The sequence below is a fragment of the Boeremia exigua genome (assembly GCF_020726555.1).
Source record: "Boeremia exigua strain MPI-SDFR-AT-0100 chromosome Unknown C7974scaffold_3, whole genome shotgun sequence".
Taxonomy (NCBI): Eukaryota; Fungi; Ascomycota; class Dothideomycetes; order Pleosporales; family Didymellaceae; genus Boeremia; species Boeremia exigua.
This window is the reverse complement of record NW_025763520.1, coordinates 2,621,918-2,635,702: the sequence shown is the minus strand read 5'-3', so window position 1 is coordinate 2,635,702 and position 13,785 is coordinate 2,621,918. Positions and strand designations below refer to the sequence as shown.

At 51.7% G+C, this 13,785-nt stretch overlaps 3 protein-coding genes across 3 annotated transcripts; all 3 read right to left on the bottom strand.

Annotated features, from left to right (window-relative positions):
• Positions 1 to 25: 25 nt before the first annotated feature.
• On the bottom strand, positions 26 to 994 carry C7974DRAFT_305779 (uncharacterized protein; the record flags this gene model as incomplete). Its single annotated transcript, XM_046138040.1, has 2 exons — positions 26 to 608; positions 657 to 994. The coding sequence occupies 2 exons, from the start codon at positions 992 to 994 to the stop codon at positions 26 to 28; spliced, it is 921 nt and encodes a 306-aa protein (XP_046000711.1).
• Positions 995 to 2,223: 1,229 nt separating this feature from the next.
• Positions 2,224 to 3,889, bottom strand: C7974DRAFT_136906 (uncharacterized protein). The gene is made up of 6 exons (XM_046135493.1): positions 3,673 to 3,889; positions 3,526 to 3,621; positions 3,432 to 3,468; positions 3,316 to 3,383; positions 2,870 to 3,267; positions 2,224 to 2,804 (listed from the first exon to the last, which is right to left on the bottom strand). The coding sequence occupies exons 1-6, from the start codon at positions 3,796 to 3,798 to the stop codon at positions 2,351 to 2,353; spliced, it is 1,179 nt and encodes a 392-aa protein (XP_046000710.1). The 5' UTR covers positions 3,799 to 3,889; the 3' UTR covers positions 2,224 to 2,350.
• Positions 3,890 to 5,852: 1,963 nt separating this feature from the next.
• Positions 5,853 to 13,387, bottom strand: C7974DRAFT_354459 (NUC071 domain-containing protein). The gene is made up of 2 exons (XM_046139551.1): positions 8,537 to 13,387; positions 5,853 to 8,485 (listed from the first exon to the last, which is right to left on the bottom strand). Exons 1-2 carry the CDS (start codon positions 13,161 to 13,163, stop codon positions 5,997 to 5,999), a joined length of 7,116 nt encoding a protein of 2,371 aa, XP_046000709.1. The 5' UTR covers positions 13,164 to 13,387; the 3' UTR covers positions 5,853 to 5,996.
• Positions 13,388 to 13,785: the final 398 nt, after the last annotated feature.

The window sequence follows — 13,785 nt, the reverse complement described above, 5'->3', positions numbered from 1 at the left end:
CCACGCTTAACATTATATACTTTTTCTACGGGCTAAAAGCGGATCTACACGGCTGTTGCTGCTTTGATAGCTCTGGCCTATGGAGCGTCTGCTGTTCGAACCCGTCCCGCGGCATCGACTGCTTCGACCCGTTACGTTGTGGGTACTCGCTACTCGGCATAGCATTAGGCTTTCTGTGTAACGTTTTCGTTTGTTCTCTTGCACGAGAGTTAATCTCTTCTTCCCAGTGTGTATGCTCGCGCTCCTCGAAATAGTTAGGACCATTATCGTCAAGTTTGATCTCCTCCCATGTTGAGGTTCGCTCTACTTTTGTGCTCTTCTGCGACGCGCTCTGTTCGGCATCATCCTGTAAGCCTGTCTTCCTGCGGACGATACCTGGAATGGCGGAGAAAGGGGTTGACGCGTACGACAAGGCCACTCTAAACCTCCGACCCTTCGCTTGGATCAGCTTGGGCAAACACAAGGTGCATGCTACGACGAAAACAAGAGATACTTCGAGTGTCGTCCAGATTCCAATGAAGAGGCCATTCCAAGACACGTCAGCCTCTGAGATTGCTGCAGAGATGTTCATGGTAAACCAGATGCGCATGGCTGAGGCGACACATGCTCTGTTCTATATTAGCATTTGACTACTTCCAGGGTGGTACTTCACTCACATAAGACCGGTTGCAAATAACAGCGTGATGAACATCTTGCGTGCTAGCGGTACGTTCAATTGCCATAGCGAGAAGGTTGGAAGGAAGAGGATGACGATGTCGGATGCCATGTTAAAGGCGCCTTGGCTCAGGATGATGTCGTTCACATCGTAGCATGTGCCGGGTATAAGCTTGTCCCAGATGAAACGCCGAGGCTTGCAGTAGAACAGAGTCCAGAAGGTGAAGAACAGATACACGATGAACGTTGCTACAATGGTCGTCCAGGCCCCATACCACATGAACTTGTTGCCGCTGCGCGAGGGTGCGAAGAGGCGGAGATACTGCATGAGGATGGACATCTTGACCACAAAGCTAAGTGGGCAGTATATGACTTGAGCAGTGTTTGCCCACTGCAAAGATCGTGAGCTTATTTGGTGGATTCGACAGGAACCAAACTTACGTAGAGCTGATTGAAAAGCTGGCCTGCAGTGACCTGCCACTGATGTACACCGGCTCCCCACTTCACCATCTGGTATCCCATAGCGATCTCAACTATTATCAATGGCTTCTACGGTTAGTATATTGCAGGTATAGACCGTAGTGTTCTTACGTACGAAGGCCAAGAACAAGAAATCTGCGAGATGTTAACAGCAGTTCGCAGTTAGTTTTAATCAAACTCACAGTCTGCCGGCTCCAAACACCGCATGATGGCGAACCTAGTATAAACCCGTAGCACCAGAAACAATCCTGGGACCGCTATACATATGATTGCGACCACCAAGAACCAGACTTGATCAGGGCTATCCAGAGTCATTGTAGTGTCTGCTCCTTTAGGTATTTGATCGGGACCCAACGCAGGCAGGGACAGCAAGAACTGCCGAGCGTCCACACCGACTGGAATCTGTACTCCTTCTGGGATTAACAGTGACATATTAACGTACGGAATACTTGAAGAAACACAAACGGACGGGGTGCTGCAGAGACTAAAAACGAATCTTGCTGACAACGACAAATGGCACTACATCTATAAGGCTGGTTCCAGGATCACCAGAGTTGTAAGTGCTCAGTCAGGCTGACCTTTCCTTCGGTATGGACATACCGGTAGGTCAGTCTGAAACGCGACAGGCCTATACTAGAAGAACAGAAGGTGCAAGCGGACCTCGACCTGCCCTGTGGTTTCGCACAGCAGCGCAGTCCGTGAGGCGAGTGAGGCCGCCGTGACGGAGGTAGATGACTTAAGAGTTCGGGTTCGAGAACCGTGAGTACTGCAAGCGACTGCCGAAGTCCGATTGTGTCTTGCGTGTGAGGCGGTGCACGCAACGTCGGGATTGTACATTGGACAGGGATTGTGTCCACCACACCGGCATTAGACATAACAAGAGGGTTTCTTCTTCGGCATAGAGAGAGTTCATTCCACCTATCGCGTAATATACATTTACCCTGTGCACACGATCGGCGCATCGTGGCTTGGAAGTCCAACCTTTGTACAAAGGCCGATCAGGTCCGACTATGCCGCGACCTGTGGGCACAACACTCCTGTTAGGATCAAGTCTACTAGCCTTGATCGTTGCGTACGGGCTTGTTGCTTCTTCGCATGATCGCCTTGTCAACGATAGGTCACGAGCCGGCTTTCAAACACGAGTCCGAGTAAATTGCCTCGGCGCGCTTACGACACATAGCACACCAGGTAAAGTTATAAGAGTTGAAAGATTATGCTAGATCGCCCATCTCTTCCTCGGCTCGCTGTTAATGTTTGTCTGCAGACCTTGGCCACTCTGTGCTTCCGGGCCAAGCGGGTCAACGCCAACAGAGTACGGTTCCTTATAGCCTTCCTCCGGAGGGTTTGTCAGTTCATGTGTTGAGGTCCCGCTACTACTATTAACACTCGCATCGCTTCGACTCTTTGAGTGTTCCAACTCGTACGCGAGACCGTGATCTTCGACTCGTGTTTCGATTACTTCGATTTGATGACTGACGAAAATGGCGGAAAACGATTTCTGGATGACAGGCCAGAAGATGGGTATCGATGCGCTAATAATGGCTAAGTCGATCTCGAGGCAAGATAGGACGATGCTGACTGGCGCCCACCAGGTAAAGTCAGGGTAGGGCGACAAACCAGCATCATGATCTATGATGGTTTGCAATCGCCACACAGATATCATAACAACCCTGCTCGTAGTAAGCAACTGCTCTCTTCAATACAGATCGATGCTGTCGAGGATTAGAGTACTTACACAGCGCCCAAAGTGAATACGCCAGCCAGAGCTAACATACTCTTCCACTTCAGGCTTGGTGTGCGGAACAGTACCAAGGGTGTCGCAAAGACAGCAAGATCGAAGAACATGTTTGTGGCGGTATGTGCTTGGAACATGGCAACGAAACTTGTGCGGTCGCCGAAACCGAAGCCATAACACTTCGCTCCGGCTGTGCGATGCCAGTATGCTTGGACAGGTCTACAAGAGAACCAGCCGACGACAGTGAAGCCAAGACCCCATATGCTAATAACGACCAACAATGTTATGCAAAGCCATCTCATACGACCTGCTTTGAAGATGCGCAGGTACTGTACCAGCAGTGATAATTTGATGATTGTGGTCTCGCTAAGATAGATGTTGTTTTCGGTGTAGAAGAGCTGCCGAAGTCAATGTTGTGCGACACTAGGGGAAGTAGACACACGTACTCTGAGATAGTTCTCAATCATGGGCAGCCCAAGATATAACATGTGCCTTCCTAATCCATATTTGACGGCTGAAGCGAACCGTTAGCCAATATCGAGGAATCTGAGCTAGCACTTACAAACGCAGACAATGATTGTGGCCGCTGTATTAAAAATCTTTAGAGGGAATCAGAATCAACGTCTAGCTGATAGGGACGAGTCGTTTCCTCGTACCGCTGCAATGACGACCAGTAAATCGTCCCAGCCCGGCTCTTTTACAACTCTAAAGCGCACCCACAGTCGAAAGAAGACTGCGATCCATGTCGCGATCTGCCGCTTTAGTTAACGCAAAAACTTCAGACATCCATAGTCGATACATACTAGGAATGGAATCGTCGTTCCGAAGATGGTCTCCGGGCGGTTTGAGAGAGGCAGAGGTTCGTATGGGTCTGGGGCCTTCTCTACCATCTCCATAACCAACGCATTCCAGTTCGCTAGTGCCGACATCTCACCAGCAATATCGCTGCGCGCAGAGTAGGTAGTGACCGAATGACTGGTAGGAGAGTAACGGCTTTTTGCACCACTGTTAAGCTGAAGCTCTACGGCCCGCTTCTTAACGCTGGCCCGGGAATCCTTCCCATGTCCAACTGGTTTGCGACTCGCTATGGATCCATTCTCGCCGCATCGTATCTATTCGGCATGATCAAACGGACCTATACTGAACGCGCATATCCATGCCGTCTGTGGATAGGCGAAGCGTGCGACGGTGGGACTAAACTTGACAGCTGCTAGCGTAACTGTCAAAGGCGGTCCAAGTGGACCCAATTTCCTATCGCAATTCCGATCGCGCGGTCGTGAAGCATGCACGTTGCGGTGACAGCCACAGATCATAAAAGAATCACTCGGGCGACTTCTCCTTTCGACGACCGTGATGGATGCATGTAAGGCCACGCTCTTCCTTGGCAAGCGTGGCGCCTCGGGAATCAAACGGTAACAGCCTTGTCACTGGGGCCAGGGTCGTGAATTGCAAGTGCGGGCCTCCATGATACTCGAGCAGAACTCTGGGCATAGAAAAACCCACCGACACACGTGGAGACAGGATGGTGTAGTCATTGCACCGAGGTAGTGAAGCAGATGCTAATAACTTGCCGCAGGCCTTCGCCGATGTGCAGCCTGGATAGGTTGCGAATATCCGAAGGATGCAGTTGTGGATATGCGAACGTGCTGTGGGAGAAACCGATTAGGATCGTCTTCCAGCCAATCACAGAATCAGCTACTGGGTGTGGAGCTCGGACTCGGCAGGACAGGGGAGTTTTTGGTGTTGCCAGAGTCATTCCATGATCTAGATTGGACGACGTGAGCTTTAGAATTGAAGAAGGATGCTTCGAAAACTGAAAGAGCTGCTATGGTGTTGGATGATGTCAGCATAACTTTTGCATGCGCTACGGCCCTTTGCGAACACCCGGTCGGATTTCACATGGTCCACAATTGCGTATTTGATTTACGAAGTGCTGTTTCAGGCTGAAAAGATGCGTGAAGATTGAAGACCGTGAGATTTACCTTTACCCTGCCGTCCACCAGATAAGGTCGATAAGTTCGATGAGTTCGGTGAATCGCCCCGCAGAACGCGTCAACCATTAGGTCGGAACCAATTTTTTGCTCACAACACTCCGCCCTTCGATCATGTGCTGTTGCAACAAACAATTCAGGGCCGAATAACCATGTACTAGGTTGCCACATATGTGAACCCAGATAGTTTCGGGGCTCGCTGTGATCTAAGCTCTTGGTTTCCCGACAGGTATCGGGAAGCCCAGAGAATATTCCTCGAAACCTTGTTGTGTATTCTTCCTACCTCAGACCCAATCACATCACTGTGAGGATGAGGATCTGACTACCAGCTCCCGTATTTGCTCTTTGCACGGTCATGTTCTGACTTGGGACGCGCCTTGTCTTGAGCAGCCCATTCGAGATTCTCAGCCGTCCACTGGAGCGGCAAATACCCCGAGATGCCCCTTTCTTGATGGTAGACGATCGATTCCGAACTCGCAGACGTTTTGGAGTGGAGCCGTGGCGTTCGATCAAGAGTATCACGGTACTAAGTAGTGGAGACGGGGAGATACGCCACCGATCTGAAGGTTCGTCGGTGCTTACTTCACCGCGAACGCAGAGGTTGTGAAGGGAAGATGGCGGCAGCAGTGAAAGGCGAATCGACGAGCTCATCTGTCTGCTTCTGCTCGCGACATCCATCTTCTCGATACGCTGTAGATCCGCACCCTCTATGAGCAAGACAAAGGTACTACTGGTCGTCGCTGCATGGTTTGGCAGTCAAGACCGAAACGGCAAACCACTCGTGAACTGGGGCTGCACACAAGGATCAAGATCACATGCCTACTGCGGAGCTGTCATAAGTATGAGACCGTACTCTGGAGCGCGGGAGAAGTGGGCGCAGCCTGAGCAATTCTGGTATTGCAAATACACAATGCTGAGATGATATGTGCGTGCTTTGCGTCGAGGGTGGTTCCAATGCGGCAAGATTACAAGACAAAAGCAAAAACACTGTTCTCGAGCTCGTTGATTGAATTACACTGAATGATTTACACTATGCACATTTTGTCTGATATCTCCCATCCATGTATGCAGTCCAAATGCGAAACGCCAGTCATCGCAAACGCCATCAAAAGCTACAAAATACACAGTCCTCTCCGTTACTCGAACTGATTCTCACGATCAACCCATACATCCTCCAACTCAGCGAAGTTGTGGAAATGGATCGGTCGGTGGATGCTATCGTAGAACCTGACCGGCGTGTCAAGTTTGACGTGCACAGGTTTCTTCTCGACCGCTCCGAACGCACTGCCCATGAAGCTGTAATTCCAAATGCCGTTGTCGGGCACAAGGAAGTATCCGCGGATCTTGTCGGAGAGCAGGAGCTGGGACTTCTCACCAAATGAGGTGCTGAAGCCTGATGGGTTGTCGGACATGGTATCCTTGTTATCGGCGCCCCACTTGTAGCCCTGGGGTGTGAGGGCCCAGGCTGCGAGTGATACAGAGCCAGGCGTAAACGACACGGTCATCGAGACGGTCTTCTTGTCCCAGCTGGCATGCTGATTCATCAGGCGCGCGTGTTGAGTGACATCGCTAGCCTGCATGTACGGGGGCTCGTTGCCACTGACCGTGTGGATAACACCAAGAGGCTCCAGACCATCGAGATACTCGTGTTGAGGCAGCTGCTTGGGGAGCTGAACATCGCGAGTGTTTCCAACCTGTGGGATCATGACAATGGTGCTGATCTCCTTCACTTGGTCGTTATCCGGTGGAGACTTGCCGTACAGGTACCCAGCAACCTGCACACGAAGGTCTGCAATGGTGATGAAGCGCTTGAGGACATTCTTCGGCATGACGTAAGTGAAGTTGCCCTCCTCCTTCACATCCTCTGAGTTGATGTAGATGTTATTGGCACGGGTCCGCAGGTTCGACGTTGCGACTGCTCTGGTGCGCCACTCCGTCTTCGAGGCGAACGAAGCCTGCTCGTATTGGGAAGTGGTGGTGACAACAATCTCCTCTCCGTGAACGTTCTGAGTCTTGGTGGTGACGGCAGTGAGTTGCTGCTGCTCCTCCTGCTGCTTGTCGATCTCGGCAGCCTGCTGACGCTGCATCGAGGGTGCGGAGATTTCCATACCCAAGATGATATCACGCACTTCACTGCTGGTGAGCGAAGACGTGTTGACGTTGTTCTTCTTGCCGTAGTCGTTCAGGATGAGATCGCGAAGCTGCACTTCGACCTTGATCCAGTCCTCATCCGATAGGGTCGGCCAGATGTGGTGCTCCTGTGTGATGACAGTCTTGTCGGGACGCAACAGCAGTTTGGTCTTGTCCATGTTGACATGAAGCGCACGCAAGATCAGAATCAGACGCGAGAAAGCTGTGTAAGACGAAATCGTCTTTAGCCACTCGTCGTACAGGTTGAAGAGTACCATCTGCGGTCCAGTGGCTCGCAGAATCATGTCACCAAGTTTCTCAACCTTCATGGCGGCCTGGAATGGGAGCTGCAGCTCCGAAGCACGAATCGAAATGTTAGGGAAATCGAGCAAGTGTACCTCAAGGGGATCAAGCAGACCCTTACGGGTAACGATCAGCTGCTTCGGCTGTTCTTCGACAGGCAAGGATCGAATAAGAGCCGCGACTTCTTCAGCAGTCTTCCACTTCGCCAACTGACCGAGACGCTTCTGGCCTGCCCAAACACTTGTGTGAATGATCTTCAAGAACAGTTGACCTGTTCGGGGGTTGAAGATGAAGATAGCACCATTGATAGGCTTTGTCGTCAGGTTACCTTCGAAGGTCTTGTGGATGGTGACACGGTAGACATTGGTGTCGTCGATGAAAAGCTGAATCTGGTTGCTGAACAGCTCAGAGTAGTTCTGCGAGTTCAGGAACTCTTGGCTGCTCTCAGAAGCGTACAGCTGAAGACCTTTCCTAATACGCTCACGTAGGACGTAGAGCGCGGGGTTGGCCTTCATCACCTTGGCCATGGCCTGCTGAACCAGCTGCTTAAGACCAGGGAAGTACTGTCCGTAAGCGGAGTATAGGTTGTAAGCCAGGTCAATACCAATCATAAGACCGGTAGCTGACGGATAGATACTCATACTGTCCTGGGTGTAGTCGAGATACTTCGCGCGAACGTACCGCTCAATATCGTGAGAGTCGTAATCACCATATCGTAATTGAACATCGACCCAGAACTTGTTTGTTGTGGTGTTGCTCATGTTGTCCTTCGTATCGTACAGCATAGAAGGTGGCGAGACGCTCCACTTGTGACTGGCAAACAGTAAAATATCGGCACAAGAGCTGTTCATCTTGTACGACTTTCGGGGATGGATGGTCTCCTTCTGCACAGTCTCGATACCAAGAGCCTCCAGCTCTTGATCGAAGACCTGACACAGGTCCATGACAACAGACTCGTGAATCTTCTGCCACAAATGGGCTCGGAAGATCTGAATCAGCGAGATCTTAAGTGTGGGAATCTTGCCATGCAAGAAGATACCCGTCAGATCAAGCTGGACCTGGAAACCGACGTAGACGTTGGCTCGGTTGATGGTCGGTGACCACCAAAGTGTAAAGCGACGATTGGGAATCTGGTTGAGACCGGAACGTTGGGCATTGGTAAGTTTCTTGAACTTCATCGATTCTTCGAAACCTGTGACGCGTTAACATGATGGGTAGGTTACTCGAGTGAGGTGTTGTTTACCTGATGCCTTCTCCCAGAAAAGGCCCTCCCAGGACGGGAACGCTGTGGCTTTGAACAATGTGTGCTCGAGAATTGTCTCCACACCACCAAGTGCTTGGATGGAATCTGAACGGTACGCATTGAGATTCCAGAGTTTACCATCGTGGCGCTGGCTTGTCCACCAGAAGGGGTTGCTCTTCATGTGCTGGTAGATCTTGAACTCAGTCCTGGCGCGGAAGCCCTTGTCGAAGCTGAGCGTGCTGCGATCCTTCTGGAAAAGGGTATTGATACGAGGCAGACCTCGGTCCCAGCTGTCTTCCAGATCTTCAAGTGTCAAGCGTCGGTTTTGTTGTTGAGCCTCTTGACGTTTTTGCGAATACTCCATCCAAACACGCTGAGAGTCGCGGAACTCTGACTCCCAAGGAATGATGTATCGGAAGATGTTGGGAATGAGAGTCTCCTCATCGTGCGACATACCGGCACGGTAATGGGTGACACCAGTATCAGTCTGCTTGGACCATCGCTTGTCGCTTGTGGGGATCAAGATGTGAGACCCGGAAATCATACCAAGTCCACCGAGTTCCTTGGGTGTGTAGAAGACAGCAGGAGGGAAACGCGAAGGCATCTTTGAGTTGAGACCAATCTTGACACGAGTCTGGATCTTTGTCTCGCACTTTACAATGGTGTCCAGCAGGCTGACTGTTGATACGGCAGCCTCACGGTAGTATGTGAAGAGTGCGATCAATGTAGTGTTCCACTTGTTCGCAATCTTCGTGAAGGTGGTTGAACCAGATGACATAAGGATCTGACGAATGCGATTGTTAAACTTCGCAATGTCTTCCTCTGTCACCTGCAAGAATGCGACAGCAGTTCGCTCCTTTGTTGCGTTGTCAATCAACGACCACACACTGTCCTTCTCCGGAAACTCGCCGCTCTGGTTACGAATCTTGGGAAGTACTCGCACCTCGAAGCCGTTCATCGAGAAGAGTAGGTTGGGATTGTCGCGGCTGTAGACGCTGGCGAAGGTATCGTCCCATTCGATGGTGGTTACCGAACGTGGAAGTCTGTTCTTCATATCCCAGAAAACAGCGCGACCGAGATTGACGTCGTGGCGCATCAAACGCATCCTGGAGTCGCGGGGCCAGCATTTCTTATTCTTATAGCCGATCACGTTCTCGAAATTGGGATCGGGGTTCTCGGTCAAGAACCGCTGGATGAGGTCACGCGACTCGTCGGCGGTAAATCTGAAGAAGACCCAGATGCGGTCGATGTACCTCGTGTACAATCGAATGGGGTGACGGACCTCAGTCTCCTTATCCTTGAACTGCAAAAAGTCGTTAGGGCTCTCCGGAGCACCAGCAATCTCGTTTGCACGCTGCAGACCGAGGAGAAGGATGTCCAGGACGAGTCCGTAGAACTGGAATACGAAGCCAGAGAACTGCAGACCACGAATCATGCCGTATGCGTTGACATGGTTCATGTCCTTGTAGTTGAGTTGAACGTTGTTTTTGGCGGTGATGTAGTCAGCCAAATTATGGTCCATAATGAGACGTAGCAGCCTGTTCAACATCGTCAGGTCGATCTTTTCGTAGACCTTTGACAATTGTGTCTCGATCAGGACGTTGCACTGTCCATCTTCGTGCTCCCAAACCTGGTCGAGATTGTTGACACCCTGGGCCCACTTGTATGTCAGGAGAGGAGGCACTTCGGAATCGGAAGGCTTGATCCAAGCAGGGAACAAGTGCCGCTGGTCAGCCTGATACCACAGATACTGGTCGAGGTATGCATCTGTGATTTTCTCCATTGGCTCAATGTCATATACAGGGTTGATAGTGCTGTAGTTATCATTCATGTCAATACCAACCTCCTTGAAAGCACGTTGTGTCAACAGGAAGCGCTTGATACGGGCGAGCGTTGTTCCTGGAGAATCGTATGCTTGCTCGATGAGGGCCAGCTCCTCACGCTGGCTTTGGTTGAGACGGCCTTTGACAGAGTAAGCTTCGCGCAGGCGCTCCAGAGCTAAGATCAGAATCTTAGTGTCGTGCTTGTACGAGACACTGGGGAATGGGATGGGCTGGAACTTCCGCGCCTCCAGCCAGTGCACCATCGTGGTGTAGATAGCAACAGCCTCTTCGGAAGACACGTAAGGACCATCCTTCATGTAGTTGTGTTGACGCTCCTGCTCCGCCTTCAACCACAATCGCGTCAAACGGCCCAAATTCTTCTTCGCTACCGTCTTGTCCACGGTAGCACCTCGTCGTATGCGCTCTCGGTTGTAGTGCGCAACCGAGATCCACCAATCAGCCTTGCTCTTGACGTACCGCAGAATGATGTTCTCGATAGGCGCAGGGAGTCCTGGCACTTTCCACGGGATATTACTTTTCCAGCATCGCCAAGCCTCCGACAAATGCTGCAGGACAGTGTTGACCTTGTTCTGCTTGATGCCTTCGGGCATCATGTCCATAAGATCACTCATGACAGCAGCACGGAGCTCCAGATCGAAATGAGACTCTACACGCTGCTTTGTTACTGTCTTTGCGACACCCTTGCTATGTCTGCCCTCAAATTGACGCGAGAGCAAGTTTCCAAGCCAGCGCTCTAAGAGAGGAATGATACCACGCATGAAGAACAGCCAGACTCTCCAGGCGGGAGCCCAGAAACCGCATCCAGGACCCTTACCGACGGGGCCGGAATTGAAACGGTAGTAAATGAGATGCTTCAGATCCTTGCAGGAGCGGATTTGATGCATGAGCTTGTACTTGTATCGGTACATTCCAGTAAGTTGGCCGACGTGATTGAAGGCGTACAGGATACCATCTGCAAGCTGGAAGGCGTCGATATTGCCTAAACGGTACTGGACTTGTGCGTCAACGATTAGCTTGGTCAGACGCAGGATTTCACGCATCAGGTGGAAGGCGTTTCCAAAACGTGACTTCTTGCGCTCCTTGGTGGTGAGTGTCTTGACGGGTTTCAAGTTGAAGTTGTAGTCAAGATGCAGGTATGTCAAGTTCTTACGGTGGATGAGCAGGTTCAACATGTTGTAACCTTGTCGACACACCTGCAGACCGGCCTCGACCCAGTCAATTTTGGTCTGCTGGAAGAACTTTGTGCCCTTTAGCGTTCGCATCAAGTTCTGCTTGCTCTGCGCTTGTGGGTCTTTCTTGTGCAACTCATTCAAGACAAAAGACTTCAACAACTTCTGGTACGACACTCGGACCTTGACTGGCTGACCGCCAGGGACATGCTCGAGATACCACTGTTTCACCAGAGGTACATCTTGTGCACGCACCATGCGTCCCGATCGCTTATCGAAGGGATGTGGCGCCCACCACAAGGCAATCGCAGACGCAGTCTCGGGAGTTGACAACTCCTCATCTGCCATGAAAGGCTCCATCTCCTCTGGCATCTGGAAGTCGTCTTCATCATCCTCGATGCTGTCACCAAAAACCAGGTCCTCGTGGCTTACGGAGATGTTCTTGGGGGCAACAGCTCGCGATGAGATAGGATTAATGATAGGGTCGAAATAGAATGCAGGCAGACTAGGATCTTCCGCATGGACGTAGACCACCTGAGGATACGAGTACCAAGCCAGCTTGACACTACGAGGAAGTGAGTTGTACAGGAAGGGGTAGGAGACACGGTACTCCGTGCGAATGGGCGCACGGAAGATAATGCGGTCAATGGCATTGAACTCGCCAAAGTCTTCGTCGTTCGGGTCGATGTCCTTGTACAATGGTTCAAAGCGAGGCCCTCCAGGTATTGCAACATTCAAAGCCTTTGCTGTCAGAAAGCTGTTCATGTCGAACATGTGAAAATAGTTCTTATCCACGATATCGCTGAGCAACTGTCGACTCAGGCGATATAATGTGGCCATTTGTGGAAGGTCGAGATTCCAGGTCTCGTAACTTGGTCCGTTCACATGTGGGGTGTCGAGAAGCGCCCTATGCTCGTAGAACCACTCAATGACTGGATCATCTTCATCCTCGTCGAGCTCCAATTGAATAGGTTCCAATGGCTCAACATCCTCGATGTTCTCGGAGTACGAAAGTGGCGGCTCCTCGTCGTCGAATGGAGGAAATCGCATGCGCTTGAAGTGGCGGCGGTCGCTCTTCTCCTTCCTCATCGCGACCCACATAGCTGCCCACTGTGCGTGGAAGACTGGCTCAATGACACGCGGTACTTCATTGACGAGTGTCAAGCATCCATTGGTGTGGTACAGAACTTTCACGTCGCGTCTGCTTTCCCAAGGCATGGGCATGTTCTCCAGAAGCTTTAACACCGCGTGAGGCATGAACTTCAGCGCGCCGAGATAACTTCGCTTGTCTGTAGTAAACTTCTTCTGCGACACGTCGCCGATATCCCGGAACACTTTGCGCAGATGCTCTGGGGGCAGATCTGCTTTCTGAGTCTCAACGAATCCAGCCTTGCGCTTCTCGCCGAACCTCTGTCGCTGTTGTCGCAACCAATCCTTCTTCTTCTGCGCAAACTTTGCAACCTGCGGGTCAACCATCTGTCGCATGCCGGGAGGACCTGAAGTCCCTGGCGCACCGGGAGGCCCAGGTGGCGGAGGAGGCGGGGGCGGAGCTCCATATCCAGCACCAGGCGGGCCCGGGGGTGGCGGTGGTGGAGGAGGCGGTGGTAACGCCATGTTGGGTGGGCGTATCCTTGTCGTGATGTGTCTTGGTGTAGCTCAGAGGCCGAGTCTCTAGGCTTCGCAGACGCAGCGCGCCGCAGTCAACGTAGGGAAGTCGCGTCTTAGCGCAGTCTCCAGATCGGTCGCTGAATGCTCCGAAAAGGAAGAACAACAGATGCGCGTCGAGCTGTGATTGGCGCTCCACGCGTTGCAGCGATTGGCGATGGCGTTGAAGTTCCAGTGGCGTCGCAATGCTGCTGATATCTTTTCGACGCGCCAAGGCTGCCGCTCGCACGTGACGCGCCTTCCAAAAGTCGGCCGCACAGACGCTTCGCTAAGGGAAGCGCTAACGGCACGCAGCCCACTGGAGCAACTCTGAACAAGATTGATTTCAGACATCACGACTACTAACGCCCAGCGGTAAGCCTGCCCCAGCGAAGCCCTGCCCAACTCCAACAGACAGACGACAGCATCGATTGCCTGTCCGCTCGATTATCCATCCGGGATTGCGCTCGACCACGACTCGAATTTTCGCTCACGTTCTATAACAGACAATCACCCACTGATTCCCCGGGAAATCAACCACAATGCCTTCCACCAGACTCACTTACGTACGTCGCACCGAACCACCGATCGA